The following is a 14,539-nucleotide window of genomic DNA, read 5'->3' on the forward strand; positions in this document are numbered from 1 at the left end:
TGGAGATGAAAATGCTCCGCTGGTCATTAGGATTCACTCGACTTGACCATGTTGCGAACACAGACGTCCGCAAGATCATGGGAGTGGCGCCAATTACTGAGAAAATGTGTGAGACCCGACTACGCTGGTATGGCCATGTAGTCAGAAGCAGTGAACAATCTGTTAAAAAAATGGCCACCCATCTCAACCCAGCTTGACAACGCCTTTGCGGGAGACGCAGGAAACACTGGATAGACAGGATAAGGGAAGATATACGTCTAGTAGGTGTCACCTCGGGGGACGCCTTGGATCGAAAGAAGTGGAGATTGGCATGTCAAAAAGCGAACGCTGCACCACAGCGGGATTAACGCTAGGACAGAGAGAAAGAGACTTAATGAGAACAGCTTAATGAAAAATGAATATTTCGAAAAGAGAACAGCTTAATGAAAAAAGAATATTTCGAATATTTTGAAATAGGAATAATTTTTTAAAATTTCCGTAGGAGTTTTAAATAAATCAATCTTAAGATTACACTTTAACTACTAAAACAAATTATGTGATGTCTCTCGTAAATATACTAGTACATTAAAATATTCTATTAATGTACTAATCGAATTTTAATTTATTCAAGGTTTATTCATCAACAAATAAATTAAATTCAAAATTGCCAACGCAAAACAGAGCTCTTACGAGTCTCATGGTGGCTGCCATCTTGTTTGCCGGTGTATCCAGCACGGAAAAAAACGCTTGCAGTTTGTCGAAAGCACGTTGGCAGCAATCGGAAGTTATCTGAGATTTTGAACAGAGATGCTGAGAGGTGCTGACTGCGCGCTGAGATTTTGAATACGCCCACTAGTTTACCGCATTTTGCGCTAGGGATTACCCACAATACCGCGCGCGCTTAGCGCAGCTAATTTTACTACAGCCGTGTCCTAGGACCTTGAGCCGTGTCCCATCCGGGTGTTAAACTGTGGGTTAATCTGTGTTTGCAGCAAACTATATCTATAAAACGCTACGGATATTAATATTAATTAGTAAACAAAACTTCAATAAAAGCGAAAAGATTTTAATAATGTACACTTTACAAAATAAATAAACATATTTCGAGTAATACGACTATATATTCATTTACTTTATTTAACACTAAAGCAAACGTATTTTGCCGTTTTGACACGAAAAATCCGAGGATTCATTACAATATATCCTGTTATAGTATTTTCTGCACGAATTTTCGTCCACCAGATGTCACGACATAATCTCCTAGGTGACCAAATAGTTTGTCTGTCGATTGCAAATGGCGCAGGAGATATGCCGGGATTTTGTTGCGTCCCAGGATGTACGAATCGCGGACGTCCCTACTCGTTTCACAAATTTCCAAAGGAACCGTCTCTACTGGGAAAATGGATTGAAGCTATAAGAAGAGATCCCGGACCTTATTTTACAATAACCGAATATACTCGTGTTTGCTCTGCACATTTTACCTCAGACGATTACAGAGATACACTCTTGGGTAAGAATATAATGCTCTCTACAGTAAGATTATCAAAAATATTTCTTGCATTCTCGAGTATTTTAGGAAAGCAATTTCATTTCTCAATTCTAACCGAAAGATTAAGTCGAAATACGGTCCAATTGATCATATGCTACACTTACATTTGCAACATATTTACACTTTGTATGATTTTCTCTTTGCATTTTTTAGTACTTTCCTTGTCAAAGAATTCTTTCAATATATGAAATTATTCGTATTCACAATACTTATTTAAGATTCATGCTCCTAAATCAATAATAATTTCATAAATTAGGTAACTCAATACTGTTGTGTAACAGTATTGTAATTAGTTCAATTAGGCTTAGTTGAATATATTAAATTTATAAATATATTGTTAATAAATTTTATTGAAATTTACTATATAAAAAATTGATTTCAAAAAACTTGATCATTATTTAATTATTAAGCTATTATTTGTTGTATTCTAAATAAAAACATTCTATTTGTTTAACTAGCTTTGCATTCTAGTGCATTAATTCTATATTTCCTTTGTTTGATTAATACATGTTGCACTATTTTAATTTTGTAGTGATAATTGTAAATAATTATAGTTAGCTTTGTTTTCAGTGTCGAATGATACTTCATTCTTTAATGACGTGATATTTACTGAGTTCTTCTTTTGTAATTTTTCGATATTTTTTTGTCGTTTCTAATGTATTAATTTTATTTTTTATGACTAATATGTTTAAAGTTGTCACATTTCATATATTTGCATTGAAATTCTGTATATTAATGCTCAAAAGTTAAAGAACGAATGTAAAAATATGAATACAAAACTTTCTGAATGTGTTTTAATGAAATTTTTGGTGAAAGTATTGCAAGTATGTGTGAAAGAAAATTAGTTGAATATTTAATGACACATGCAAATATGCAATTAATAATCAAAGGTAATGTATAAAGTTTGGTTCCTTCGATAGGATGTTATGATTATTTCGGACAATATATATAGTGTCTTGTCATGTTTTGGATTAGATGTTGGATAACGTGTCGTCCGGAACTCTCTGCAAGAAATGCACAAATACCTGTGTCCGTGATTTTGTTGTATTATCTGATATTCATTAAACTACTTCTGAAAAGAAATGAAAATATATTTGTTGTCAGTTATGGTGTGAGTCTACACCACTGTGCCATCAACTCAAAAATTTTTAATATTTTGTGTAATATAAAATTTATTATATGGTATAGTAAATTCTAACTGTCTCTGTACCAATACTATTTTAGAATTAGTTTAAAAACTAAATTATTCATCTATGGAAAGCACAGTGGCCATCCATTGAATCCAGCAATGTCTTTCTCTGGGAGGAAACCATATGGGACATAACTGATTATCTTATATAAAGTTTATTGTTGTGTGTTGTGAAGACACCTAGACATGATTTGCTAGTAAGCAACTGTTCCCTTGGATGTAGTGAGATCTTTCATTTAAGGGCATTTAGTAGTCTTACTTATTGATATGACTGTCAAATATCCAGAAATAAGCCTTTTAGATATGTATTGCATGTTTGAAAATGATTTCGCAGGTAGCTTAATTAAGGATGCAAGTGAGTGAATTTTCCGAGCGAGCAAGAATGTGGCGAGAAGAGGTGATGACATTTCATGCTCTCTGTTTCTCACTCTCATCTGTGTGGTTGTAATAAATGAGAGCATGAAATGTCATCACTCAGAAAATTCACTTGCTTACCTCTGCATAGTCCGCACTCTTAGTTATCCCCAACTTGAAAGATCAAGGCTGGTGAAATCCTACCAGCCTTGATCTTATTATTCATTTTATTTCATTTCTTCAGTTGGATAACTTTTTCAAATCATTTTTTTTAAAAGCTTTACTATGTTTACATTTTGTATAACAGTACAAAATGAAGCATGCAATACTCGTGAATGCTTTTATGTTGATCTGGTTTTCATATAAGATTACTTTATGCAAATTTCATGGATACATTTTAAATTTTAAGTTTATTATTACATAAAATATCAACTTTCATATGTTTGTTTTACTTTTATAAATACGTATGCCAATTTTTGCTTTTGTTCCTTAGCTTTTGAGCACCATTATGTAAATAATCTTGCGTGATGTTTCACATCAGTTATTTGATTTATACATGACTATTTGTTATAAATATTAGTTCAATTTAATCAGTTGACCTTATGACATATTGGCTTTTATTTTAATTTATAATCACAGGACAATTACTGTTATTAACTAATTTTAAACAAATTATTTCATAAGTGTTTAGTAAATACATTAGGAAAAGTAATATTTTATTAAACTTGAAATTTATCTTGTGTTAAAGTTTTGTGAAACATACACATGGTTCATCAGATACAACTTAGTTTGTTTAACCATATAAAATGTTTAATAAAATTTTATTTTTTATTGTTTAATGTGCATAGTTTCAAGTATTTGTTTCATAAAAATTTTTCCCAAATGTCAAAAATTGGTAAATAATTTATAATTTATATATTACTGGCATTTCATTAGCTAAACAAGATAGTAATTGTTCTCTCTTATAATCAATGTTTCAATTCCATTTATATAAAATATGGTGTGTATTATTATCTGTTAATTAATCTACAAAATTTTCTATAAATTGCACAAATTGTGTGTAATTTATGATAGGTTTATGCAAATTTGAATAACCTTTCTATTTATCTTGTAAAATTATCTTAGAATGTTTAATTTCACTATAAGTAGTAGCTGTAACTCAGCATCTCCACATCTGGCATATATATTCTCTCTCTCTCTCTCTCTCTGCATGCCATATCAGAATCCTGACGTTGACGAGCACCTGGTGCAGGTTAATAAGCATATATATTACATTCATAAAATACTTATATATTTAATTAAAATAAATTAATTCAAGATTAAAAATTTTTGTCTTTTTCATAATAATCTTTACAGGTCTTAGAGTACTTTGCACTTATGTTCTGATCCAGTAACTAATTCTTGCCATGTAGCCACATTGTTTGCATCAGCACTGTTAAACGGTTCAGTGCTATCTCAAGCATTTCATATCACGAGATGCAGCAGCCAAATAAGCAGACTAGAACTCTGAGTGGGAGACAACATTACACTGTTTAGCAGTCAGAAAAAAATAGCTGTTGTAGTAAGGTGTGTGACATGCAACTGCCTTAATAGAATCATTTTTATTTCATATATTATTTTGATTAATACTGGTTTTATTGTACTGATCAAAACAGTATAAAAAAAATTAACTTTTACCATGTAAAATAATTTATATAATCATTATATCTATATATATAATTGAGACGAGTTGATAATAATAATAATCGGCGCAGAGCCCAAACGGTTAGGAGTTGAAAGTTGAAGTTTGGTACACGTCACAAGAACGCACACTAAAAAGGGATTCTTCGAAATTCCTCCTCATGGGGGAGATTGACAGGATTAAGGCTTAACACTTCCATCAACAATGGAAGTGTTAAGAGAAATCGACGTGCAAGACGCAGATGCAGTTTTTTTCGTTTTTGCGAGAAATCAAACATATTTTTAGACCCATCTAAAAATTCTCTAATTAGTCTGGAAACAGGGGTACCCAATTCTTGCATTCTGTGAAAATGGGTAAGGTTGACTATAACGTAATAATCTTTGCTATCGTTACTTTTGCCCGAGCAATGCCGGGCCTACCTACTATAAAAATTGAGACATTATTTTGTAATTTTATTTTTCTTTGATAATGCTGCAGTCCTGTAGTGTTTATCACAAGACATTGATGTTCCAAACAATAAGCACTTTAAATCTTTTAATTTTGTACTGCAACATTAAAGTAGTAGGACATCATTATTTTCTGTTTTGTCCATTCATCATGATTGTATCAGTCTCTAAACTAGAGATTTATCCTCATGGATTGGTAATGAGATGTAATTTGTGCCATTCTTTTTAGTTTTGTTATTTTCCTCAATATTAGAATGATTTTAGATGTAACCATTTTTTTTCTGGCTTTTCGTATTTTTTCCTCATAGTAAAGCTTTATGAAGTGACAAATCTGGAACCTTAAGGTCATATTACGATGCTCTACTTATTTTGTAATTAAATCTAAGAAGCTATAACTGCATCATATTCAGTTCTAAATATCTCTAATTCAAATCTAATCTATTTCATTTCCTCATATCTTTCTGATATTTCAGATATTAATTAGATTATAGAGGTTAGTGTCTAAGTTTCATATTTTTAGAGATTGACTGCATTTAATAATGCTCCAACATTTTTCTTTTTACATCATTTTGTAAATCATTTTAAAATTGCTCTTCATATGCCCAGCTTGTGTTGTATTAAGTATTTATTATATCTTTATTCAAATCTCTTTCATTACATATCATACTTCCAAGATAACTGAACTTTTTTTCCATTATTTCTGTTTAATTCAATCTTGCATTCAGTGTTTTTCTTTTTGTTTGTTACTATTAGATCTTAAGCACATTCTTGTGACATAATTTGTTCTCAATGTTTCTAATGTTTATATAGTTTTCTCTATTTTTGGTTTATGTTTTGAATGATAGTAATGATGTTATCACCATATCATATTCTATTAAAGTTAATTCCTTTAGTTATTCTACTTATTTTGTCTAGAATTTTAATTATACTTTTTACTGTGTAAATTAAAGGACAACAATCACAAATATGTATTCTTATCTAACACCATAATTTATCTCAGTCTTGTAAACTTATACTTATTTGAAGCCTGCTCTTTGTTGTTGTTATAGTTTATTATAATTAAATTGTGTTTCTATCAGCTTTCTGTTCAATTTAAAATTCTTAAAAATCTTTGAACTTAATGATTAGTGCAGTGCACATTTTTATTTTTATTCTTATTCTTAATTGTTTTATACAATAGAATTTTCTTTTATATTTCTGTTGATTCTAAATCTATATTATTATTCTACTCCCCTTCTTACTCATAAATTATTTTTAGCATACATACATGGAAATTTATGCTTATTGCCCTGTAGGTCTAATTACTGTAATACTACAATCCATAAGCACATTCCTATTTTTAATTTTTATTTCCATATTCTCTTCATTTCTCAATTATTAATAAAGTAAAAATTTTAATATCAAATATCATTTTTCTTGATTTTAAGACATTTTTTTCTTTTACCCATTTTTACTTATCTGAAATACAGATACTGCTCATAATCAATAATATCTCACATTCAAATTTAAAACAAAATCGGCAGTTATTAAGAGTAGACCATGTGGTGTGTAATGCACCAACAGCAGACATTTTTGGCTATACTGTTCAACAATCACAAATGAGCTTTATTGATGATGATTTTTTAATTTAAATTCTTCTTAAATTTTTAAAATACCTTCAAGGTAATATTATAATTCAACTAAAAACAAAGTTATTGTATATGTAGAAGAGTGTGGTAATATACTTCTGCAAATTACTTATTCCAAAGTTTTTGTATCATTTTTCTCATTTTTGTTTCTTTATAGAACTTAATAAAATAGATTGTCTTAATTTTCTTCCATAAAAAAAATCTTAAAATTTGATTTCAAATACATGGTATATTTTACAATAGAAGAATTACTTTATTAGATGTATACCTTAAAACAATATAGACCAATCACATGCCTTCCAGCACACTACAAAGTCACTCTATGTATTTTAAACAAAATATTAATATATCAACACATTTGACAATACAACATTCTAACAGAACAACTCATAAATTCACTCGTTTTATGACAATTACACATGCAAAGTGTAACTGCTTTCCTGTAATGTATACATTACAGAATAGCATTTGACAGCATCACACAATCATGGTTATTGTATTATTGCACACAAATATATCAAACAATCACTACTTTTTAGAAAACACAATGCAACATTGGACTTCATCTCAGATTTCATGACATACATTAAAACAAATAATGATATTTGGATATGATTTCCAGATTTTACATAAAATATATCATCATTCTAGCCAACCTTTGATTATAGTTGACTTGATAACTAAGAAAAGCTGATTTTGTAATGCAATGGCTGAGAAATAAAAACACAATTTGTACTAAGATTTTAGATAAAACTTTGCAGCACCTTCAGACAATTATTCCATTTTCATTCTCTTTATCACAACAATTAGTTTACAATATTGGCTTTTCTTACTAGACAGATTACTAGTAGTAAAGAAATAGAATACAGAGGGTTAATGTTATCCTAGGTATCAAAGATGGCGACCATCGAGATTAACCAATACACACCTAGATTTAAACTTTTTTTAAACTAAAACGTTTTTAAAACGTAAATTTGCTACTTACTTTTTTCCGAGACTTTGGTTTCATTTCCTTACTTTTGATCGAAGACAAAAAATAAAAATTTCGTCATTCTACCTCAAATCCATCAATAACTAGTAATCGTGAATTACGAGATTGGATACATCAGCGATTCAAACAGAATTTGCCTGGAATGTACATAAAAGTTTAAGCCTCTAAGGAACTCAGCCTTACAATTTACGTCTCTCACCTTTTTCGGCAGCGAGAGGCAGCTTCTCCATAGAGGGTGGCATCTGCAATCTACGCCCATCTCGCCTTCCATGTCTCGGTCGCGTTGTCTCATTGCGTTGTAATTCATGATTACATATCCTTTGTTATGACACATTTAACACATATAACACAATTACACACATTTAACATGGAAATTACCATTGGTCATATTTTCCTACTCGTTAACTTTAAAAAATTAGAGAAAATTGTACAAACTTTAAAAATCACGTACACCTGTATAACACTTAACAACATGCACCATCCGTCTAACCAATGACCAAAATCAAAATTCACATTATTCCTCATGTTTCCAGAACGGAAAATTTTGATGAAAATTTGCATAAAAACCATCAGTACAAACAGCGCCATCTACATTTCATTTCTAAACACTCTTGTCATCGAGATTACCGGAAGCGCCGCCATCGTCGATACCTAGGGTAACATTAACAATATAGAATAATAGTACGTTGTACTATATATAATAAGTACTATAAAAAGTTAATAATTCCTTATAGTCTTATTACTTATAGCCTATAGAGAATATGATTTTGGATATAACCATGTTAGTTACTCATGGTGTTGATTGGGAACAACATGACTATGTTTCAAGATTGTACCATGTTCAGAGAAATCAATAATTATACCAAGAGAGTATTTAGATTTTTGTATGAAACTGATTTTATTTTTATGTTAATGCTTATTCTCTAAGCTTATTATAAAATTGAAATTAGAATGGCAATTCTGCTTCAACCAACCTCACATTAAGTTAGTTTTATTTTTATATTTTGGATGCTAATGGCATGAACCTCCTGATTTGTAGTTAAATACAAATATTCTATATAACAGTAACTCAAGTGTATGTTTATTATGAATTACAATATTATTTTAACATTTAACTGTAGAAGAGATGGAAGAATTTATGACAGCCATAATAGAATAGATCACATATACAAAAAACTACAGGGATAACATTTTAAAAAATGTTGCTAGGAAATGACACGTTTACAAGTACTGTACATACTGCAGACATACAAAATAACACATATGAAATATACTATAACAGAGCTTTCTTCATAGACATAACAAACTTACATCATAGACATTTCCATTCCAAACATCCTCAACATAAAACACAAACATACTAAAAAATTAGTACTTAAAATTCACCTATGAAATAAAATATCCATGAAGAGTGGATACGGTACAATTTTTTCATATTTTTTTTCTATTTCACTTAATATATAATTAAATGAACGACAAATTGCAAATGGAAAGAAAGAAAGAAAAAATCCAGCAATGAGTTGCATAACTTTCCTGGCTATTATGAAATTTTATTTAAAAAGTAATTTTTATATAATGTTATAAAATGGCAAAAAGCTTGTTGCTACCCTCAAAGTTAAGTTTTATAAAGAATTTAAATGCTAATAATGAATAAAATTTTCATTAAGTGTAATCCTTTTATCTTCCTATTCCTCGAACTTTAACCATGAAAATTTAATAGCATCAATGTCTCTTATACACAAGCAACCATGCCAGATTTTCTTTCTTAATCATTATCCCATCCTGAGATATTAAATGAAATACACCAACACACATGCACATATCCATGGAAACAGAACTTTTTTTTTTCTTTTGACTTTTTAGGGTTCAAGACATGTTCTCAAAACATGTAGATTTGCAAACAAACCAGAGAGTCAAATTTGACATGATTCCAATACTTTCCCTTGTTTTGTATACATAACAACTGGAAAAGCAATAGGAAAAAATGAAATATGAGAGATGATACCTTTTAAGCTGCATACAAATTAAGTGGAATGATTTCAACAGTAACTTCAGAGGTACAGGTTGTGTGACTTCATTTTAGAAATATTTTTTCAGGTTATATGCCAGAAATTACATCATCTCCATTGTAATTTTTTTTGTAGTTACATTTTGATTTAAAGGTTTTTGTTCCAAAACCTTCTCAGATTAATAGTTTTATTAAATATGAAATCTGTTCAACAAAATATGATATGACAAAAATCTAAATGTTTGATGAAAGTATGGCAAGATTTAAGGAGAAAAATTGTTTGCATTTGCAGTTTATTTTTTCCTATTAATAGAAACTTTTATCTTATACATACTGCATGTAATTATAATAATTAATGATTGAATCTCTAATATTATTATTAGGAATTTGAATTCTATAAATTTGCATAACCATTTTTGTTCTCAAATTCTGTTAAATATTTATATTGTGTGATATTGACATAGATGCTATAACAATAGTATTAGCAGATAATAACAGTGAAATTAGCATATGTCTATTTTTTCTAGACAGTGTTAATTTCTATTATTTGCTATTCTTGATTTCTGAATTGCATATTTCCTGTTTTGAATGAACATTTAATTTATTTAAATTAGATTTGAATGTTCTACATCAGTTAACTATTATACTACTGAATCTTTACAGCAAATTTTATATATTTATCAAGTGAATTTTTTCAGATATATTTCAACATTTTCAGTAAGATATAAAAATCTGTGGGTGTGTAATTTATAATAAAGAAAAAATTTTGTTTAACAAATTTTTATTGAGTTATAACTAAGAACAACTTTAAAAATTGTTTAAATTATATAGGTGAAAGAGCAAGGTTAAAAACAAATGCTGTGCCATCTGTATTCAATTGGGGTGTAAAAGATATTAGAAGAGGACGTGGTCATCGTAATTCGAGGACAAGAAAAATTGAAAGGCCAGTCTCTGGTGACGAATTCAATCAGATAAAATCCGAAGATCTGACAGCAATAAATAAAATATCACCTTATAGACAATCAAAAGCTGTAGAAAAATTTTCTAGATTCATGATAGGAAATGCTTCAAGTGAGAAACTGTTAGAAGAAGCACTTAGGCTCAAAAGAGTTGTTCACGACACAAAAGTGGGCAAATATTCTTTCACATCAGAGAATTCATCTCATGATAACATATTGTCGGAAAATCTCCATGAACTACTAGTACCTGAAGTTATTTTGGAAGAGAAGGAAACGGAATTTAATTTTAAAGAAAGAATCAGGTGTGAAAAAGGCACACAGGCTGGAAGTAGTTTAGATTTCAAAGACGTCGAATGCCAAACAGAAAATTTATGTACTTGCCAACACGTTAATGGTTAAGTGTTTATAATATCTAGAAAATGCATATCAATACAATACCAGAGAAAGGTAAATTTGATATTCTTTAAAATAATTTTCATATTGTATAGAAATATTCATTTTATTAACACTATACAGTTGGTCAAACCAAATTTAAATAAGAAAATAAATATTTATTGATTCACACTAAAAGAAGAGGACTATCTTTCAGTTTTAACAGCTCTATGTATATATCTGAGACATAGTCTCTTTTCTCACTCACTCTTTTTCAAATTTCCATTAGATAGGAATTAAGAAAACCATCAGATATTCTGATTGTGTAAACTTGCTTCTTCCAACTATGTGACTTCACAATTGGTGCAACATTTTAAATGCCTACTAATATTTGATTGTAAATAATATATTGTAATTTGTTATTTGTAGTCCTTTACAAAGGAGGACTTAAGTCATATCTGTTCACTAATTGTTGTCGAAGTTTGTTAGAAAAATGGTGTATTATTCAACATGGTATTTTGCTTAATGGCTGCCAAATAATGTTTCAGCTTGATTTTATTTTAGATTTATGGAGGCCATAGGTAAAGCACTAAATCAGGTAGCAATAACACCATTTAAAATGTTTTCACTTAAGAGGAAACAATAAACAAATGTTAAAAACCTTGTATTTTTGCTCAATGGCTTGAAACTTTAAAACATTTTAGATATTCAGATGAAATTGAAATGTTATTTTATTACAGAAGTATTTGAAAAAAAAAAAAAATAGTTATCTGTACCACAAATGAATGTAAATTTAATCAAATTCCTGTTTAAACATACCTCCAAAAACCGAAGAGGCCACATTTACACATTTGAATATTTATTATCATAGAAACAGTAGAATTTGATAGTTTTTTACATTCACTTGCTATACAATCCACGGCTATTGGGATAGCAATTTTCAGAAACAGTTTAAATTAGACGTCTCTTAGTATTGTGATAATTATGTGAAGATTAAAGATTTTTTTGTACGGTTGTTTATTTTATTATTCATGAAATGTTATGAAAATGAGAGTATTAAATGTTTTGTTGGATTCTTTTGGAGATATAATTTCTGTTAACATAGTGATGTATGTTACAAATATTTTGTTTGATTAAAGAAAAATACAAATTGTTGACGATAATAGAATAAATTTGTCCAGTTGATTAAGGAGAGTGTTTTGTTTTTTTAGATACATTGTTTTTGACTATTTGTATCTAAATATATTTAAAAAGATTGAGCATTTCAAACTCTTGGGAAAAAATGTTAAATCTCTAAAATATGTAATACAGGTTTTATTACTGATATATTTGCAATGTTGCAGACTGGCATATCAAAAATTTTATTTGAGCATCTCCCAGTCTTGTTAAAATTGTTTAGATAATCGGTTGTATCAAAAATATTTTTGATAAAAATCAATAAATGATTTGTAATTAAATGGTTTGATATTTTTTATTTTCATTACATATGTGTAAAGTGTTCCTCACGTTATTTTTGTATATTTAACCATTAGCATAAAAAATATTACATAAAGTTTTTTTATTACAAGACTTAAGGAATCAAGATAAATGAATAATAGAGAAGTTAACAAACCTAGAAGAATTGGCAACAGCCACGATGGAAGAGATGCGGGTACATATTTGATACCTTTGAAACCACATCACTTAGGTTTTCAGAGTATAGATATTGAAGAAATTAAAGAATCTTGAGTTCTCTTCAACTTTGTTAATCGTTGAAACTTGCGTGTGAGACATTTCTCCACTCAAAAGATCTTGTAGTTATGGCGTATACAGTGCCGTGGCCATCTTTTCATGTACCCTATGCAAGACTATTTGGACCTCTTTTGAAAAAAATAAAAAAAGATAGAAATGGTTCATTTTTAAGTTTAAAACTAAAAACATTATTAAATCAGCCCCACAGTGACAAAATTTAGAATTTCAGAATGAAAATATAGTACTGGTTTTTTTTTTATCCCATTTAAGGACGCCATTTGTCCTGGACCCCGTACCTGTATACCGGTTGCATCTATCAAGTTACGGCATGTGTGTTCGAGAGTTCAGAATTTTATTTTTATATATGTATATACAGTAGATTCCACTTAATTGGGGCACCCGTTTATTTGGAACATTGACGATTGTAATTGAATGGCAAACTATAGACTGTGCCTCTAGTTGCGTCGCAATTATGTCAGTTTTCCCAAATTAAGCTGTAGAAAATTACTCTCTATATACTTCTTGAATTTGCTAGACCTAAAAAGTTAGGTTGAAACAGAAAAACTGATTTTAGTGTCTTGATCTGGGCTGTTTACCCAAAGCAGTTTGAATACAGAACATAGTAGTTTCTACCCAGAATTACCCATCTCTAACATGTTCTTCATTTTGTACTTATAATACTGCTTTTTATGGAACGGTATCCGGATTTGTACTTGAACTAAATGAAAATGTTTACAAGTTTTTAGGAATAATCAAATTAGTTTAGTGTTTTAAATTTTTACAGATATTTTTAAAATTTGTATTTTTATTAGTCTGTAATTGTCTATTTTATTAGTAACTAGCAGATATGTGCAGTATTGCCTGGCTAAACAAAATGAAAACCTACTATAATACTGTTTTTACGAAGTGTCGAGGTGAGGAAGAGTAGGATGTGCAGATTCATGGAAGTCATATTTTCCTCAGGTTCCCAGAGAATGAACATGTAAAATTTGGTGCAGATCGGACAAAGGGTTTAGACTTTAATAAGGGAGATGAAATCAGGGATAGTGTCTAGGTTTCGTGGTAGTCTATATTTTTCTCAGAAGCAGAGTTAATCAACTGACCATTGGCTGAGTGGATAAAACACACCGGTTGTGGGTTTGTGCCTCACCAACGGGTTGTCCACGTAGAGTTTTCTGGGTTTACATGTTAGTAACACCTAAATAGAGGCCAGTTTCTCATAAAAGACTCCGGGAGGCATTCTCCCCTCAGTAGATTGCCCATGTGTCACATTGCCATATATGAATAAAAAAACTAAAATCAAACCGAGTTAAGCAAGAATAATTTGGAGCAGAGAGAGAAACATTCTATTATATAACATATAAAACCAAGTGAGAAACTGTCTATTCTAACAGTTCCAGTTCCAGAAGCAAAACTGGATTTCCATCTCTACTACAGAAGGTTCTTGAGACTGTGGCAAGCAGCTAAACAAATCAATGGCATAATCCATTTCATTTCAAAAATAATTTATTAGTAACTATTCTTCCAGATGATTTCTTGTAAATTTCTTGTCTTGCCTTGTATCAGCTAGTTGGGCATGAGCTTCTCTAGGTTAGTGGTTCTTAACCAGTGTTCCATGAAAAAAAATTTTGAAAGTTTTTATTCAAATTTAT

General features: G+C 29.8%; 1 protein-coding gene across 2 annotated transcripts; it reads left to right on the top strand.

The window, feature by feature from the left end:
* Positions 1–1,233: 1,233 nt before the first annotated feature.
* On the top strand, positions 1,234–12,613 carry LOC136978904 (THAP domain-containing protein 1-like). Of its 2 annotated transcripts, XM_067274740.1 has the most exons (3): positions 1,234–1,489; positions 10,657–11,231; positions 11,446–12,613. In XM_067274740.1, the coding sequence occupies exons 1-2, from the start codon at positions 1,288–1,290 to the stop codon at positions 11,181–11,183; spliced, it is 729 nt and encodes a 242-aa protein (XP_067130841.1). In that variant the 5' UTR covers positions 1,234–1,287; the 3' UTR covers positions 11,184–11,231; positions 11,446–12,613. The 2 variants fall into 2 exon arrangements, with proteins under 2 accessions (XP_067130841.1, XP_067130840.1); XM_067274739.1 differs by having other exon boundaries at positions 10,657–12,613.
* Positions 12,614–14,539: the final 1,926 nt, after the last annotated feature.

Source organism: Centruroides vittatus, unplaced genomic scaffold (assembly GCF_030686945.1).
Source record: "Centruroides vittatus isolate TY-2023 unplaced genomic scaffold, ASM3068694v2 contig_563, whole genome shotgun sequence".
Lineage (NCBI taxonomy): Eukaryota > Metazoa > Arthropoda > Arachnida > Scorpiones > Buthidae > Centruroides > Centruroides vittatus.